Genomic DNA, 16,263 nt, shown 5'->3' with positions numbered 1-16,263 from the left:
TATGCGATGACTTCATTCTCACTCTCTTCCGCATTGGAGTCCTCCGTTATCCCATCATGCAGTTCGTAACGGATGACGTGTCTGAGGAGTCGGATGCTGCTACGCAGGCAGCAGTTTCGCTAGCTCTTGTGCTTAGTTATCACCAATGTCTGGATTTTGACACACATCTCTACGTTTTACGCATGTAAATACATCTACCGAATCCTTAACTAGTCGGTCAAAGCAAAATGGTCATGTTCCACCGTGTCCGTGTTGTCTTATTGTTGCTTTTTGTGTGCGGGTCTCTGCGGGACGCGCTGAGTTTCTATCTTCCTGGTTTGGCCCCGGTCAGCTTCTGTGAGGAAGACACGAACGAAAAAAACAGCGATGTACCTGACTGCAAGGTAAGTGTTTACATTAATAAGCACAATAAATGATTTCGGTAAAATGTATGAGATGTGTCGTGTTTCTCTCTAACGGAGTCTCTAAGCTGAGTGATGCAAGCTCGATATGCTACTGATGTGTGTTAGTTGTGGAAACGCTATTGCCTTTATAAAGAAAAGAGCTAAACCTGCTCGCTTCACCGCTTTTACAAACTTCTACTGCCACGAAACGGACTTTCTTTGCCGATGGGTCTGTGAGGCCTGCAAGAGAAAAGCTTGTTCCGTTCATTCTCGTGTGTTTTCCTCAAACAGAGCGTAGACTCTTAAGGAATCTTAAATAATGAAAGTTCTGTAACGTTATTCATTTAATCAGCCGAAGTTTGTCCCCACACTGTGGTTTCTTTTTAAATGTATTTATTTGTACATATAAGTTAGCACAAAATGAGACATTTGGAAGAATGTTAGCAACTGACAGCCTCAGTTCATTTTTAATGTAACTTATGGTGATAAAGACATGATTTTCATTTTGGAGTGAATTAACTTACTCCGTTCTCCCTCCGCAGAATATTTCCGAAATAGAGCAGAAGTGTGAGTGCACACAACAATTAATGATAATTAAAAGCATCTTCATAAGCATGATAATGAATTGGGTGAATCCCATTGACTAGTTAAAGATGGTGGCATGTCGTAATTTTCTTTATATTATGCAATAGTGTGTTTAATAAGGAGTGGGGGGGGTAGAAGGTCTCGTACTGGCGATATCGTGTCCACATTGAAACTGGTTCAACAGGTGTGATTTCTCCTTATTCTTGTGTGGGGGTCGCTCATCATTATACTCGGTGAACAATTTGATTGCTAAATGCATTTCTTTAATAACTAACTATGGTTATTGTAGTAGCTATAGTTTCCACCCAAATATAATAGTTAATAAACTTAATATGTTTATCCTACAATACTTTACAATAAAATGGTGATGACACCATCATCATCAAGAAGATAAAAGGCATCGGAAACCTTTTTACACGAGGAGATCCTATATGAATGTGCTTTTACTGTAGTAACTATGGCATTTTGGTGGGAACTATGGTTCACATGGTAATTGTTTTTTTTTTTCGAAACCCTTTAATCTAATCATTTATAGAGATGTGTTTTGTACAGATGCCATCACATGACAGGAATATAGTATACTTGTGTGTCAAAAAAAAAGTAAATATCAATTTCAAACTGTGACATCTTAAGGCAAGGGTGCCCAACCCTGCTCCTGCCGATCCACTGTCCTGCACTGTAATCTCCAACCCTAATCAAACACACCTGAAGCAACCAATTTATTAAAGTCTTCAGGATCGCTTGAAAATTAAAGGCAGGTGTGTTTGATTAGGGTTGGAGATAAACTGTGCAGGACAGTCGATTGGCAGGAGCAGGGTTGGGCACCTCTGCCTTAAGGAAAGAAGAAAATACAGAGGACATTGCCCTAACCCTCACTGCTTCTCTTTTCAACAGTCATCCATTGAGCTGTTTGTGAACAGGCTGGATTCTGTGGAGTCTGTTTTGCCCTATGAATACACAGCGTGAGTAAAACATTTGTAATTTTTGGTAATGATGGATAGTGTTATACTGTTATAGTATTTATTAATAATCAACTTTCATTTTTATATTTTCAGTTTTCATTTTAAGTGTGTTTGTTTTTATTCGTTTTTGTTTTTAAAATATTTCTGTTTAGCTGTATTTCTTTATATCAATTTTACTTTTAATCATTTTAGTACTTAAACTTATGTTATTTTAGTTGGTTGCCAAGGCAGTGTTTCTAATTTAACAAAAATTTAAAGCTTGTTTTTCATCTAATATTTATATTTTAGTTTGTGTCAGCTTCATTTTAATTAATGTAAACTGAATTTAATAGTTTTAATTTTAGTTAATGGACGACACTGAAGAAATCTCACTTTCAGCATGGCTTTGCTCAAAATTTGCTGTGCTTTTTTGCATGGTTAACCAGCTAGTACTCACAGTTTTTGCATGAGTAACTCCTTTTGCATTGGACTTTTACAAAGCTGGGGGAAACCTAAAAAGGATGAAATGGTGTGAGGCGAAACTCTAGAGAGACGCTGGACAGGGAGGGGAGGAGAATGGAGAGATTCGTGCTCCGATCGTCTACAGGCTGAGGAGGGAGTGCTGTTGTGTTAACAACACAGAGGCCTTTCAGTCAAACCACTGCTGTATAATCGAATGGAGGCAAAAAAATATCTTGCTTTTCCTCACAAGACATTCAATATGGCATATGCTCTGCATTATTAATCAGCCTTGCACTTACTGTCTGCTCAAACGCCTGAGGTTGTTCTGTCTGAATTAACATGAGTACACATGTGACGGCTTTCTTTTAATAAAATACACTTAAAACAGCAAAAATAGGTTCTGCTTAAGGAAAGAAGATATTTTGAAGTATCTCGGTAACCAAACAGTTACTTAGAGTTATTGACTTCCATTGAATGGTTAAAAAACCATTCCACAAAAGAAAGAAAGTCAAACAGGTTTGGCATGACATGGGGGTGAGTAAATAATGACAGAATTGTAATTTTTTTGGGTATACTTATACCCAGCCAAGGCCTCAAAATCAAGAGTTATAAAGAGTATGTAATATGCACGCAGATAAGCACTTGAGATGTTTCAGAAATATCTTTGTTGCAAACTGTACATATCCTACAGGTGAAACTCAAAAAATGTGAATATCGTGCAAAAGTTCATTTTATTTCGGTAATTCAACTTAAAAGGAGAAACTAATAGAAAATTACATGCAAAGTGAGATATTTCAAGCCTTTTTGTTATAATTTTGATGAACATGACTTGCAGCTTATGAACATTTTCAACATTTCTGAGATTTTGAATTTGGGGTTTTCATAAGCTATAAGCCATAATCATAAAAATAATAACAAATAAAGGCTTGAAATATCTCACTTTGCATGTAATGAGTCTATATAATATATTAGTTTCACCTTTTAAGTTGAATTACTGAAATAAATGAACTTTTGCACGATAATCACATTTTTTGATTTTCACCTGTATTTTGTTACTGTGATACAATAGATCTTACGGTGATACAAATAAAAACCTCTGTAGCTTCATGAATGTTTTAATGTTTGGGTTACTGTCATTTAAATTATTTGTTTCCCAAGCATACGTTTTATAACTGTACATAACGAATAAAGTTGTTCACTAAGAATTTGAATCCATTTAAAATGGCCGCACACACTCAGTCAACTGCATAGAGAATAGGCCAAATATTGACAGACAAAACATTTTTCACTCAGTTTAAACACATCACCTGATAAATTATTAAACAAGAAATCCATCTTAGAAGTGCAGTAAGGAAGCATATCTGAAACCTAACCAGTCATACTGGACAGATTGTCAAGTGGTAGATTTTGTGATGTTATGACTGCTATTTAAAACACATTGTTGTGTATGGTTTATTTTGATAGTTAATTGTGTCCAGAAAGTTTTATACTTCATTATTTTTAATCTTTCAGGTTTGATTTTTGTGCTGATGAGGCAGAGAAGCGTCCGTCTGAGAACTTGGGTCAGGTGCTGTTTGGAGAAAGAATTGAGCCGTCCCCATATAAGGTATATCACACAGCTTTCCTATACTAGCAACACCAAGATCATAAAATGTATACCTTTTAAGTGCAACTTAAGTCACTTGGGATAAAGCGTGTGATAAAAGCAAATGCGTAAATGAAAATGTCTGCCCACTCAAGCTCTGACTTTGTCCTTACTTCAAAATGTGCATTGCACTAAAATTATTTTATTATTCTCTTTATCATCGCATTTATTCAGTATGCTTGAGAATTACCGGTGGGGTGGAAATCTATTCACATATGAATCGCGATTCTATCTTCTTCTGACTCACAAATTTCAAAAATCGATTTTCTAAAGTGTTACATTTTTAAACTTTGCAGTTCTACTTAAAGCTATTGACATGTTAGAGTGTTATTAATCACAGTAAGCCGCAAAAAAGGACTCAACGCGGTGCTCGCGTTGATGGACACACAGACGAAGCGCAAGCACAGATGCCATTTTTAAAGGCATGCAATCCCGAATTCAGTTCATGGTCAAATACACACAGAATTATGTCAAAACGCACATTGTGTGGAGTATGTAAACACCACAGTCTGTTATGTTCTACGCAAACTGCAGCAGCCTCTAAACTGTTGCCGCCTGTTTCATTAATATCAATACTTAAAAACTGCTTTTGACTGAATCACTTTTGTATCTTTAATATGTATCAATTTATATTTAATTCACACAGTGAAGACTTTACAGCGTTTTATTTTTACATTTGATTATTCACTTGTAGTATTTCTTACTACATGTTAAGCTACTGTACCTGAAAAACTTAGTTTATTTCATTTTTATATATATTTTTTTTCTGTTGTATTTGTCCTATTGTTTGTAATTTGCTTCTTTCTTCCTATTTTTAATATCAGAAATAAAATTGTCTGAAAAGGTTCACATTTGATTCAGTGGGATTTTTTTCTTCACACCTATTAAACTGTCTACCACAGTTAAATAGGAAAAGTAACACCAAACTGTAAACTAGAATAAAATCTGATATCTCATTAAATTTCATTAAAAATTGAGAATCGATTTTTAATAGAATTGTGACCTCAAAAAACGATTTGAATCGAATTATGAGGTACCAAAAGATCCCCACCCCTTATTGAGTATCCTTTTTTTTCTTCTAGTTTTCCTTCAACAAAAATTTGGAATGCAAGACTGTCTGTGTTAAACCTTACAAAACAGACAAATCGGATGATAAAGCCAAACTGGACTTCCTCAAAAAGGGAATGCTCCTCAATTACCAACATCACTGGTAAGGCATTCACTCAGTCTCTCTCCTCTTCCAGCAGTAACACAGAACGACCATGAAGCATAGCATCTAATGGCTTATTTGTCTCTCTCAGGATTGTTGATAATATGCCAGTGACCTGGTGTTATGATGTGGAGGACAATCAGAAGTTCTGTAATCCTGGTTTTCCCATTGGTTGCTATGTCACGGATACGGGACGGGCCAAAGATGCCTGTGTGGTCAATGTGTGTAAAACTTACCCACATTATTTTCATAAGTCTTATGTTGAGTGTTCAGTTTAATGCAACTTGTGTAAGAAATGGTCATTTTTACACAGGCTGACTTCAATGACAAAGACACCTTCTACATCTTCAACCATGTGGACATCACCATCTTCTACCACAAGGTGGAGACCGAGGCTGCTGGTGCCAGACTGGTCGCAGCTAAATTAGAGCCCAAAAGGTATTTGAGGCTCTACAAAAAAGTTCAACCAAAAATAAGGCAGCAGAGAAAATCACCGTTTAGCCCATAAAGATTTAACAAAAAGCACAACGATATATTTAATTGTCAAATTGAGGATAATGGTTATCATATGTTAATATGTACAAATGGAGTGTGTTTCTCTCTCTTTTTAAAGCTTTAAGCACACCAACCCAGAGAAAGCAGACTGTACAGGACCTCCCATGAGCCTGGGCAACAAGTTCACTGGAGAACTCAAGATTCCCTACACCTACTCCGTCAAGTTTGTGGTCAGTGATTTAAATACTTCCATATCAGCCTTAAAGGGTCGCACAGATATGTATAGGCTCATCACTGAAAACACTAAAAGCACTCATAAATTTGACCAACGAGTGGAAATTAGTTATTTTTGCATTTTTCTGAGCAATTCCGTTCCTCCGGGTTGAAAAGCAAAGTCGAAGCAACGTCACGGAATCTGAGGTAGAAGCGTGCTTTCAGAGTGTGTGACTGGCTGCCGGCACGATTCTACGTCAGCCGTTATCTGAGCGACACCCTGCACTTATTCATGAGAATGAACTCTCTTAACCCAATCAGATCGCATTACAGCGGGGAATTCAAACAACATGTGGAGCGAGAGCATTTTCTGCGTGGAACGGTGCAATGAAAGTTTTTATGGACATATTTCATATACATATACTTTAGTGCTCTAAACATGAACCAGCACCGTGTATCCGCATACATTTAATCACGTCATCTTCAAATGAAAAATGTGCAAATAAGGACACTGAAACAGCCTTACATCTGATCATGAACACGATGGCACTAGGAATTATTCTGATACACAGAAGACAATAATATAGACTAAATTCTCAGAAGAATGGGCAAAAAAGTAACTGTCTTTATTCTTTCTGTGTTAAACTGACTTAAGTCGTTTGTTTAGAAACTATAGTGTTCGTAAATGTATTGAAAATATTATTAGACCTTTTAAATGTTCTTCCTGCCTTTCTCCCTCGTTTGGGCAGTTTGTTGTTATATAGGGTTAGATTTTTAAAATGCATCAAGATGCCCTCAACTCTGTGCTGCAGGTCTGTGTTTTATTGGTTGTTGTCTCCCCTTTTCCCACCCTCTACTCTCCAATTTTTCTACAGCTTGACACGCCCATTTCTTGAGACTTTTTCCAACTCTGAGGTGTGAACGACTAGCCTAACACTTTAAAGGAATAGCTCACCCAAAAATTTAAATTCTGTCTTCATTTACTTATCTTTAAATTGTTCTAAACCCATAAGACTTTTTCATCTTTGAAACACAAATTAAGATTTTTTTTTTATATTCTCTCATCCTTTTGTCTATCAATCAACATTTTCAAGCTTCAAAAGTACATAAAGACGTTATATAATTAACCCATATGAATTGAGCAGTTTAATCCAAGTCCAGTGAACAGAGGCAATCGGTTTTTATTTTATTTTAGGTTTATAAACGCATATAAACATTGATTACCACACATACATAGAGCACATTAAATAAGGTAAACAAACTCAACCATGTGTGCTTGATGTGCAAGAACCAATGAGAATTGCGCATCAAGCAAGCACTTTTCAGCTTCCGCTTACCATTGATGTGCTCTGTATGAGCGCTGATCAATTTTTATGTGTGAATAAGAGCCTGTTAAATCTGTTCATCATATAAAGTGATCAGGTCTCTTTGGAAGGCTTGGATTAAACCGCTTGATTCATATGGATTACTTTTAAGATGTCTTTAACTTTTAAAGCTTGAAAATGTTGATTGCCTAAATTTTCAATGTATGGACAAAAATTATTAGAGGGTATTACAAATATTTTAATTTGTGTTCTGAAGATGAATGAAAGTCAAATGGGTTTGGAACGATCAGGGTGAGTGAATGACAGCATTTTCATTTTTGTGTGAGCTAAATGAAACAGAATTTTTAAACTGAATCTAAGTGTTTTCCATCTCTTTTTTTATTTTGTATGGTAGATTTTCTACATATCATATACAGTTTCTATTGCTCTTCCTCTTCATTTCAAATTGAGAAGTGTTCTGCTTTGTTCCACAAGGTGGCGTACTGGTTTCATGCCACATTTTCTGTAAAGCAGGGGTTTCCTGCAGGGGGTCTGCCAATTATTGTCTAAAAATTAAAATGTACAGAAATACAGTATTACATGAACTTCAACCAAAGCTAAAGTTCAGCTAAAAGCTTCATAATGCACTGTATATGAAAATTAAAATGATGATAACATTTAAATGGATTATTTGAAAGGCTTTGCTTTGGCTTTATAACCAAGTATGTAAATTTGGGTTTATATGCATTATTACAGACCAGGTTTAAAATGCAACAATAAATTTGATACAGTATGTAACAGAGTCCCTGCTCTGTCTCTCTATCAACCAAGAGGTCATTTAGCCTGTAAGAGATTGGAGACCCTTGCTGTGTTTTATTATGTCAGTGTGTCTGCAGAACTATTGTATAACTTCTGGTTTGGTGTTTGCAGGAGGAGAAACATATTCGCTGGGCCTCTAGATGGGATTATATTCTTGAGTCTATGCCACACACGAACATTCAGTGGTTCAGGTGAGAGTGCATATCACACACTACATACATTATATGGCCCTGTCCTAAATGACACACTCAAAGCGGACTTGCGTTATTACAAGCTCCACATTTGCGGTTGCAGTGCACCCGTTGCAGCACCCTAGTACACTTTACTGCAGAATACTCTCCAATGTGGTGGGGTTCGTGGTGTTACCAGGGATGTGATTTTTTTATTTTATTATTATTATTATTTTTATTCATACAGATTTTCTTTTTTCCACCCAAGTATGACCTATGTGTATCGCGTAAATTACTGCATTTTCAAATACCTTTAGAACGTCTTTCATTAAATGGATACCATAGCTTCTGCACAGCACTGCACAAGCCATCTAGCGTCTGTGTTTGGAACACAATTAGGGTTTAAAATGAACTCTCGGCAACTGGCGAGTATATGAAATTATCATTGTCACCAGCTGGTCATTGCGTGTTTCAGATCGAACCGTGTGAGCAGTTCATGAGTCTGTGTTTTCTTTGGTGTCTTGAAGCATGCGATTGAAAACGCAACATCAACGTGCGTTACCATTACGCACGTTGATGTTTGCATTACCAAAGATGCGGCCCCCTTGCATTTTGTCACCAAAGTTGGATTGCAGGGACTGATGGTGTTATTTGGCTCAGGGTCCATATCCTGATAAACCCATGATGTAGTTTAGCAAATAAAACACTCATGCTCAGATGTTCTGTTCTCTGCCACCAGTATCATGAACTCTCTGGTCATTGTGCTCTTCCTTTCGGGGATGGTCGCTATGATCATGCTCCGAACACTCCATAAAGACATCGCCCGATACAACCAGATGGACTCTGTGGTGAGTTCTGCTCTACAACTATCACGTCACTGTCTGATATGTGATCAGTCCTCTCATAGTGTGTGTGTCAGCTTGTATGTTTTAGTACAGCCAAGTTTTTGTGTTGCACACAATAGAGTGTGTGGAGCACTCAGTGCTTGTAAGTTAACAAGCGTAACCTACAGGATGTGTATGTCACTCGTGTTTATGTGGCCTGGATCATCAATGAGGGTCACACTGACGAGAAGAGACAAGTATACACACATCTACCTACTCCAGTGGCGGCTCCAGGATGTTTTTGTTTGGGGTGTAAGAGGGGCTTAACAGTTCAGAGGGTGTGCTATAATAAAATAATTGAATTCTGTAGGTAAAGAACGCCTAAACTGCAGGTATCTAAACAACATGCAGTTTCAGTCATCTAGCGCTGTTTAGATACAACACAGCTTTAAAACACAGTTGTTTGAGCATGAAAAAGGTCTGCAAAGCACAAGGACACTCTAAAGGGAGTTATTCTCAAAATTAGTAAGCACTAGAGTTGCACGATTAATCGTTAAAAGATCGCTATCTCTATTTAGGCTCAAGCCCCCCTAAGTAGGTACTTACCAATGGCAGATGCATTACGTGACAGTTATTTTGAGATTTATCTGAAATCCACAGTCTTTTGTTTGAAATTAAATAGCACTGCATATGCTTGATGATTTTCTGTTGATAATGTACTTAAAATGATTGCTAATGCAGACCTAACCTGAGTGAGGCCTAATTGACTTTTCTCCCATCAAGACAATTGTTTATAGTGACACTGAGGGTAAAAAAAAAAATTATAATGAAAATCTTTGGATATGCTGTGCTGGTATTATGACAGGGCTATAGCTCTGGCAAGCCCAGCCTTAGTGCTGCCACTGGCCTTCATCCTTGACATGAGTCTCCTTAAATGCACACACTTTGCATTCAAATCACTTCATATCTTGGTATATTTGGCCCCTCCCATCTGGTGTTTGAGGTCACGCGGGGTCAGTTGCTTTTACGTCTTCTCTCTTTCCTGTCTCACCATGGCCCCTCCTCCCTCCACACAAATCAGACTCATTAAGGACAGATCGAGAGTGACACAGTGTATCATTGGTCTAAGCAGCAACCGGCGTCTTTTCTTTGATCTCTGAGAGCCGTAATTGGGCTGTAGACCAAAACCCACGCCTGAACTGGGTTCCGTTAGCTCCTGCTATTGTTAAAGCCTCGCTTTTCCACTCCATCTTTTCCAGGAGGATGCCCAGGAGGAATTTGGCTGGAAACTTGTTCACGGAGACGTCTTCAGGCCTCCCAGGAAAGGCATGCTGCTGTCTGTGTTTCTGGGCTCTGGGACTCAGATCTTCATCATGACATTTGTTACTCTCTGTAAGTTGATGGAGAGCTGAGCAGTAGCAAAGAATTCAAGCCCTTATTGATATTATTGAATACAGTTTTTCCTTTGTTTACTTTTCCTTAGAAATGTGTCTTTGGCATAAAAAAGACACGTCTAAAATAAATATACAAATGTCAAAATAATGTCCTGATTAACATGATCTTGATGAGAGGGAAACACTGACAATAAAAAAATATATATATCTTTTTATAAAATGCAGCGTGACCAGTGTAGTAAGATGTTTGGACAAATTACTTTTATAGTAATTGATAAAAAAAAAGATATGTTATCAAAAAATACAATAAGGATAAATGTTTTTGCTTTGTGATGGCTGATACAGTGTATGAACATGGACTGTCCTGTGATGGAATTTGATGAGTTTTTTGATAAACATCGTCTGAATTTACTTAATGTGTCAAATTTTATACATTTATGCAACCCCCGAACTTGACAATGTTTTCCTCCTTTCTCTCGATCTGTAGTTTTTGCCTGTTTGGGTTTCCTGTCACCTGCCAATCGTGGAGCTCTGATGACATGTGCGGTAGTGCTGTGGGTGCTGCTGGGTACTCCAGCTGGCTATGTGGCTGCCCGCTACTACAAATGTAAGTACACAGCAGAGGTTTGAACTTTGACCTCTGATCCTCCCTTCATTTGGGCTGTCTGCAGTTCGTTAGATTTAATTAGTGTCAAAGGAGCCCTCTACACGAACAGGCAGGCATACACACCCCTGCTGCTTTTTAGCTTTAGTTGTGTTCGACGGCTTGTGCAGATTACAATGAGAGCTTACTCTTCTTTTTCCAGACCTGCCGTGTCTTACTATGATATCAGTTGTAGATCCATCTGCTCAGCTCTGTCTGATTTAACATCAGTCATACAACAGATGTTTAATGGTCCCCTTTGATCTTCTCTCTGCTTGCTTTTTGCTAGAAACGAAATCATAAATTAACATTTATGAATTTACTTCTTTTAATCGTTCTATCAGCCATTTTTATGATTCTTTCCATCCAACTTGATGCATAGGATCGTAGGAAATAATAGGCAGCACAGAGTTATTATAGGGTCATTCCGTGTCAACTCAGCCAGAGGTCCCCGGCTCAAATTTTTGATTTTGTTAATATTTTTTCTGTAGAAAGACAATCATAAATGGTGATGAAAGCCAAAATATTAAATGTCACAGATGAATACCAAGTAATCCACTGTTTTAAAAAGGTGGTCAAAATTACAGTTTTCACCTGAGATTTGGAGCCAAATTACAGGGGTAAAAAATAACTTTAGAAAGACAGTAGCCTCGTTATTTTATTTTATTTTTGAACAGAGATTGGTAGTTCTGTTAGTAAAATCTGTTGACTTTAGCAATCTTTGTTGCATTATATGCTAACAGTTCAAAAATGGGAAAAAACACTTCTTGTGTTTTTTTGCCTCAAGTTTGCATGCCTGTAACTCAATAAGTATTAAAGGTGTCTCAATCAGTAATTATTTTAAAAAGTACTTTTAATTACATATATAATTAAATTACAAATAAATGCAAGATTTAAAGTCAGTAAACTAATTAATAAGACATCAAGAATAGTTTTAGAATTGGATTGTGACTCCCAGAATTAGAATTGGATTGGGTTGTGAGGTTTCTAAAGATTCCCAGTTCCCACCCCACAAGTATGTGATATAAGATGCATGCTAGTATATGTTTAGGACACACCTTTTTTATGCACCTAATTAAATGTAAAATTAATGAAACATGAACTCTGATCATTGCTGTTAACAAATCAAGCAAATTCCTTTACTGAATATAGCACTATAGTATTACGTTGACTGTATTTTCTCTTTGTGGTTTAATATTTGGCTTGTATCCTTGTTAAAATGTGAGGTCAACTGGTCTCTCTCACTTTTTCCAGCCTTCGGTGGGGAGAAGTGGAAGACCAACGTTCTGTTGACAGCATTTCTCTGTCCAGGGTGGGTAAATCAAAAATCAATAATTTCCTTAAATTTAAATCCATAGATTTAATTTCATTTAGCAATTATATTGTTAAATGTAACAGTTATGGAAGATTTCAGCCATTTTACAAAATGTTGAACTTGCACTTTGAAGTCTTGTGTTTTGACATGTAGCTTGATTAAATATGGCTTGTTGTTGTTAATATATTTTTTTAATGCTTTTGCAGGGTGGTGTTTGCTGATTTTTTCGTTATGAATCTGATTTTGTGGGGTGAGGGTTCATCAGCTGCCATGCCATTTGGCACTCTGGTGGCCATCCTGGCTCTGTGGTTCTGTATCTCAGTGCCCCTCACCTTTATCGGAGCGTACTTCGGTTTCAAGAAAAGCGTAAGCTTTCAGATTGTTTCCCAAGAGCCTTTTTTAAAACTTGATTTGGTTTGTCGTCAAATAATCCAGAACCCCATCAATTATCCATAATTCTCTCTTTTCATTGAAGTTATAAATGTGTATTTTTTTGTTTAAAATCAGGGCATTGAACATCCCGTGAGGACCAATCAGATCCCCAGACAGATTCCAGAGCAGTCCTTCTACACTAAACCTCTTCCTGGCATTGTCATGGGTGGAATCCTGCCATTTGGCTGCATCTTCATCCAGCTGTTCTTCATCCTTAACAGCATCTGGTCAGTGCTGATGTGAAGTTCACGGTGCTCTTTAGAATCAGAGTATATTAATGGTTACTCAGTACTCCTGTTCTATTTGGCTTTATGAATAACAGACCATGAAACCAATAGGTTTAGGTTTACAAACCAATGTAAATCCTTGATGTTGCAGGTCTCATCAGATGTACTATATGTTTGGATTTCTCTTCCTGGTCTTCATCATCCTGGTCATCACCTGCTCTGAGGCCACCATCCTCCTGTGCTACTTCCACCTGTGTGCTGAGGTGACAGTGCATACACGTGACCATATGCATGTTTTGGAGAATTGTGAATATTTTTTTTTATTCATTTGTTTTGTGTGTGTGTCATCTCGCAGGACTATCACTGGCAGTGGCGTTCCTTCCTGACCAGCGGATTCACAGCTGTTTATTTTCTGGTCTATGCCATCCATTACTTCTTCTCTAAGCTACAGATCAGTGGACTCGCCAGCACTATTCTTTACTTTGGCTACACCATGATCATGGCGCTCATCTTCTTCCTCTTTACAGGTCTGTGTGTGTGTGTAGAGCAGTAGTGTTGAACTCAATTTCTGCTCGGGCCACATCAGGGTTGTGTGTACCTCCAAGTGCCAACTGAATATCTAAGACCGATTTCGTAACTCATTATTTCACATTTAGGAATGAAGTGACTGCGTTTCGTGAGATTAAATGTGGAATGCTCTAGGGATGTGTGACTGTTGTTGTGTCACGACGAGTAGAAAGGTCATGGAGAGTGGCAATAAAATATCCTTGTCCCTATAACATACAGTATTTTAGTGTAACATCATAATACGCCTGTTGGTGTGGAAGAACCAGTCAAATCAAAGCAACAACTCGTGTGCAAGTATATAAATGTTTCAGAACAAAGGTATTTCTTGGATGGGCGTTAGCAACCATTTTGATGTCAACAAGAAACTTTTAAAAATAGCACTTATCACTGTGCTATCAACTCTTTGAATTCAGCTTTAACTCTCTCTTTTATTTTAAACTAATGGCAGGTAAAATTGTGGGATATGTTTTGTTCCAAGCGTTTGATGTTTGTAGACAGTCTGTATGTGCCATCTTGAGGGAGGAGAAAAGTAGTTTGGGTAATATTGTGTGGTGTGATAGTAATCTCAGTCTGTTTTGTTTTTTTTCTTCCAGGCACAATTGGATTCTTTGCCTGCTTTTGGTTTGTCACCAAGATCTACAGCGTGGTCAAAGTAGATTAAATGAAATCAATCTCAGATGAGACTGAACTCTTCTCCGCCCAATGTGAGATCCCAGAGGGAGGGACGCGAGCGCTGTTTAACTTACGCTGTTGCCACGGCGACCCTGCTTTACACCAATAACTCTGAATCAACAGATTCCATTTACTTTGCTGTGTATGTGTGCGTGTACATTAGTAGTGCATATTTGATTTGAAGAAATCGACACATCTGCTTCTTTAGTTGGAACGGAATACAGCAAACATACACATTGGCCATTACATTTTGCTCGAGTAATTACGATTTCGAGTTGTCCCTTGTAAATATGACTTATCTCTCTTTTTTGCTAACATTCAAATGAAAGGGTAATGCATAAATCACAGAGAAAACTAGCTCCAGTTACTGAATCTTCAGTTTCAGAAGTATGATTTTGTAAATAGCATGTTTTCCTTAAATGCATCAAAAAAGAAGCTAAAGGTTAAAAAACGGAAGGACTTCATTCTTTGAGAGTTGATTTAAGAGTGGGGCTGTGTGAATTTTCTTTCATCATGTTGATACTGTACAATTACTGCTTGCGTATACTTGTGTATAACCAGTGGGGGGGAATGTCTATTTAACTTTTTGTTTGGTCATTTTTTTTTTTCTCTTTGTTTCTGTTTATGCCTCAACACATTGTGTGCCTCATTATCACAGAGGAAAATCAAGACATTGTGTTTTTGGATAAGAACAGGTTTGTGAAAATGTGAAGTGCCCCGTCCATACACAGGGGTGCTGGTGTGAAATGATTTCCTTTGTATACAAGCACAGCATTTAAACGTGTGTCCATAAAACTACATTAGCTTGGTTGGTCACTCAGTTTTGGTTTTTGTCTTCTCTGATTTTGAGGTAATGAGATTACAAGAAAAAAAAAAAAAAAAAATATTAGAAATAAAACCTCCCTGCCTACAAAAATGTTTGTTTACTTGTTTGTTTTAATGTATGAATTTCTTTGTCTTGATAATTTGTCATTTTTTCTTTTCTTTTACTTTTTATATTTTGTCCTTCCATAATGTTATTAATAAATGACAGGGAAAACACAAACATTCTCTACAAATACAAACTTCCTTGAAACCATCAGCTTTTTTTTTTTTTTTTTAGAATAGGGTCACTTAGCACTTCATAAATAGGTTGATATTTCCAAGAATTACAAAATTAACAGTCTATCATTATATAACAGTTCTGCTTATTGAATTTGATTTACCGAGCGCCATTCCAAAAGTACTGGGACTTTTCACCTTTTTTAATTTATTTTTTTACTTTGTGGGTTTTTCTTTCTTTCTTTCTTTCAGCAGGTTACATTGTTACGTCAGTACCTGGCGATAAGGGACTGTTTTTTACTTCTTTTTTTAACTTTTGACGAGAGTTATTCACTCAAACGATTCGTTCAAATACGTCAATTCAATGCACCGATTATCGTCAATCCGGTTGCAGATTCCAGCAGTATTTGTATATCAGTACGCGTTCAGACATGGGTAAGGTCAATTATGTGTTGGTCTCTTTAGAGACATCTAGAGAAACTGTAAGTATTGTGTTTAAAATTTAAGTTTCTGTTTATAACCGTCGCGTAAAAAGGAATCTCACATTCGCCATTGTCCTGTTTGTTTGAATATCAGCACAGTTGTGATTAGTTTTGGTGTCCAGTCCAACCCTGCAAAGCTCCCAACAGCCATATACAGAGGGCCAAGATAAGCCACATAAACGGTAAATAAAATAAAACAAACCTTAACTTCTCTATTTAATATAAATTAGAGAAAAAAGTGTAAGTAAAAAAAAAAGAGAGGAAATAAATCTTTGCAAAGGAGAACGTTTTACGACCAGTAGGTGTCACTAAGTTAGGATTTATTGAGTATAGGGAAAAAAAAGACAGATTCTATTGCTTATTTTCAATTATTTGACACCCTGTATGTATGACTGTTATGTATAATAAAATAAAAATATTTACTGTGTGTATGTGTACA

At 37.1% G+C, this 16,263-nt stretch overlaps 1 protein-coding gene across 1 annotated transcript; it reads left to right on the top strand.

Moving 5' to 3' along the window:
- The first annotated feature begins 60 nt into the window (after positions 1–60).
- On the top strand, positions 61–15,160 carry tm9sf2 (transmembrane 9 superfamily member 2). The gene is made up of 17 exons (XM_084106855.1): positions 61–383; positions 1,863–1,930; positions 3,884–3,977; positions 5,099–5,226; positions 5,318–5,447; positions 5,540–5,664; positions 5,840–5,951; positions 8,169–8,248; positions 8,967–9,075; positions 10,311–10,443; positions 10,933–11,052; positions 12,343–12,400; positions 12,610–12,769; positions 12,911–13,062; positions 13,214–13,325; positions 13,418–13,589; positions 14,223–15,160. Exons 1-17 carry the CDS (start codon positions 228–230, stop codon positions 14,288–14,290), a joined length of 1,977 nt encoding a protein of 658 aa, XP_083962981.1. The 5' UTR covers positions 61–227; the 3' UTR covers positions 14,291–15,160.
- Positions 15,161–16,263: the final 1,103 nt, after the last annotated feature.

Source organism: Abramis brama (assembly GCF_963993115.1).
Source record: "Abramis brama genome assembly, chromosome: 2".
Lineage (NCBI taxonomy): Eukaryota > Metazoa > Chordata > Actinopteri > Cypriniformes > Leuciscidae > Abramis > Abramis brama.
Note: the sequence above shows the minus strand (reverse complement) of the source record. Positions and strands in the feature narration are given on the sequence as shown.

Bases quoted from the DNA above. Each gene is read 5' to 3' on its own strand.
- tm9sf2 (XM_084106855.1), top strand. From the start codon at position 228: ATGGTCATGTTCCACCGTGTCCGTGTTGTCTTATTGTTGCTTTTTGTG. The intron at 5,665-5,839 runs GTATTTGAGGCT...CTCTTTTTAAAG, and splicing joins GCTAAATTAGAGCCCAAAAG to CTTTAAGCACACCAACCCAG. The intron at 13,326-13,417 runs GTGACAGTGCAT...GTCATCTCGCAG, and splicing joins ACTTCCACCTGTGTGCTGAG to GACTATCACTGGCAGTGGCG.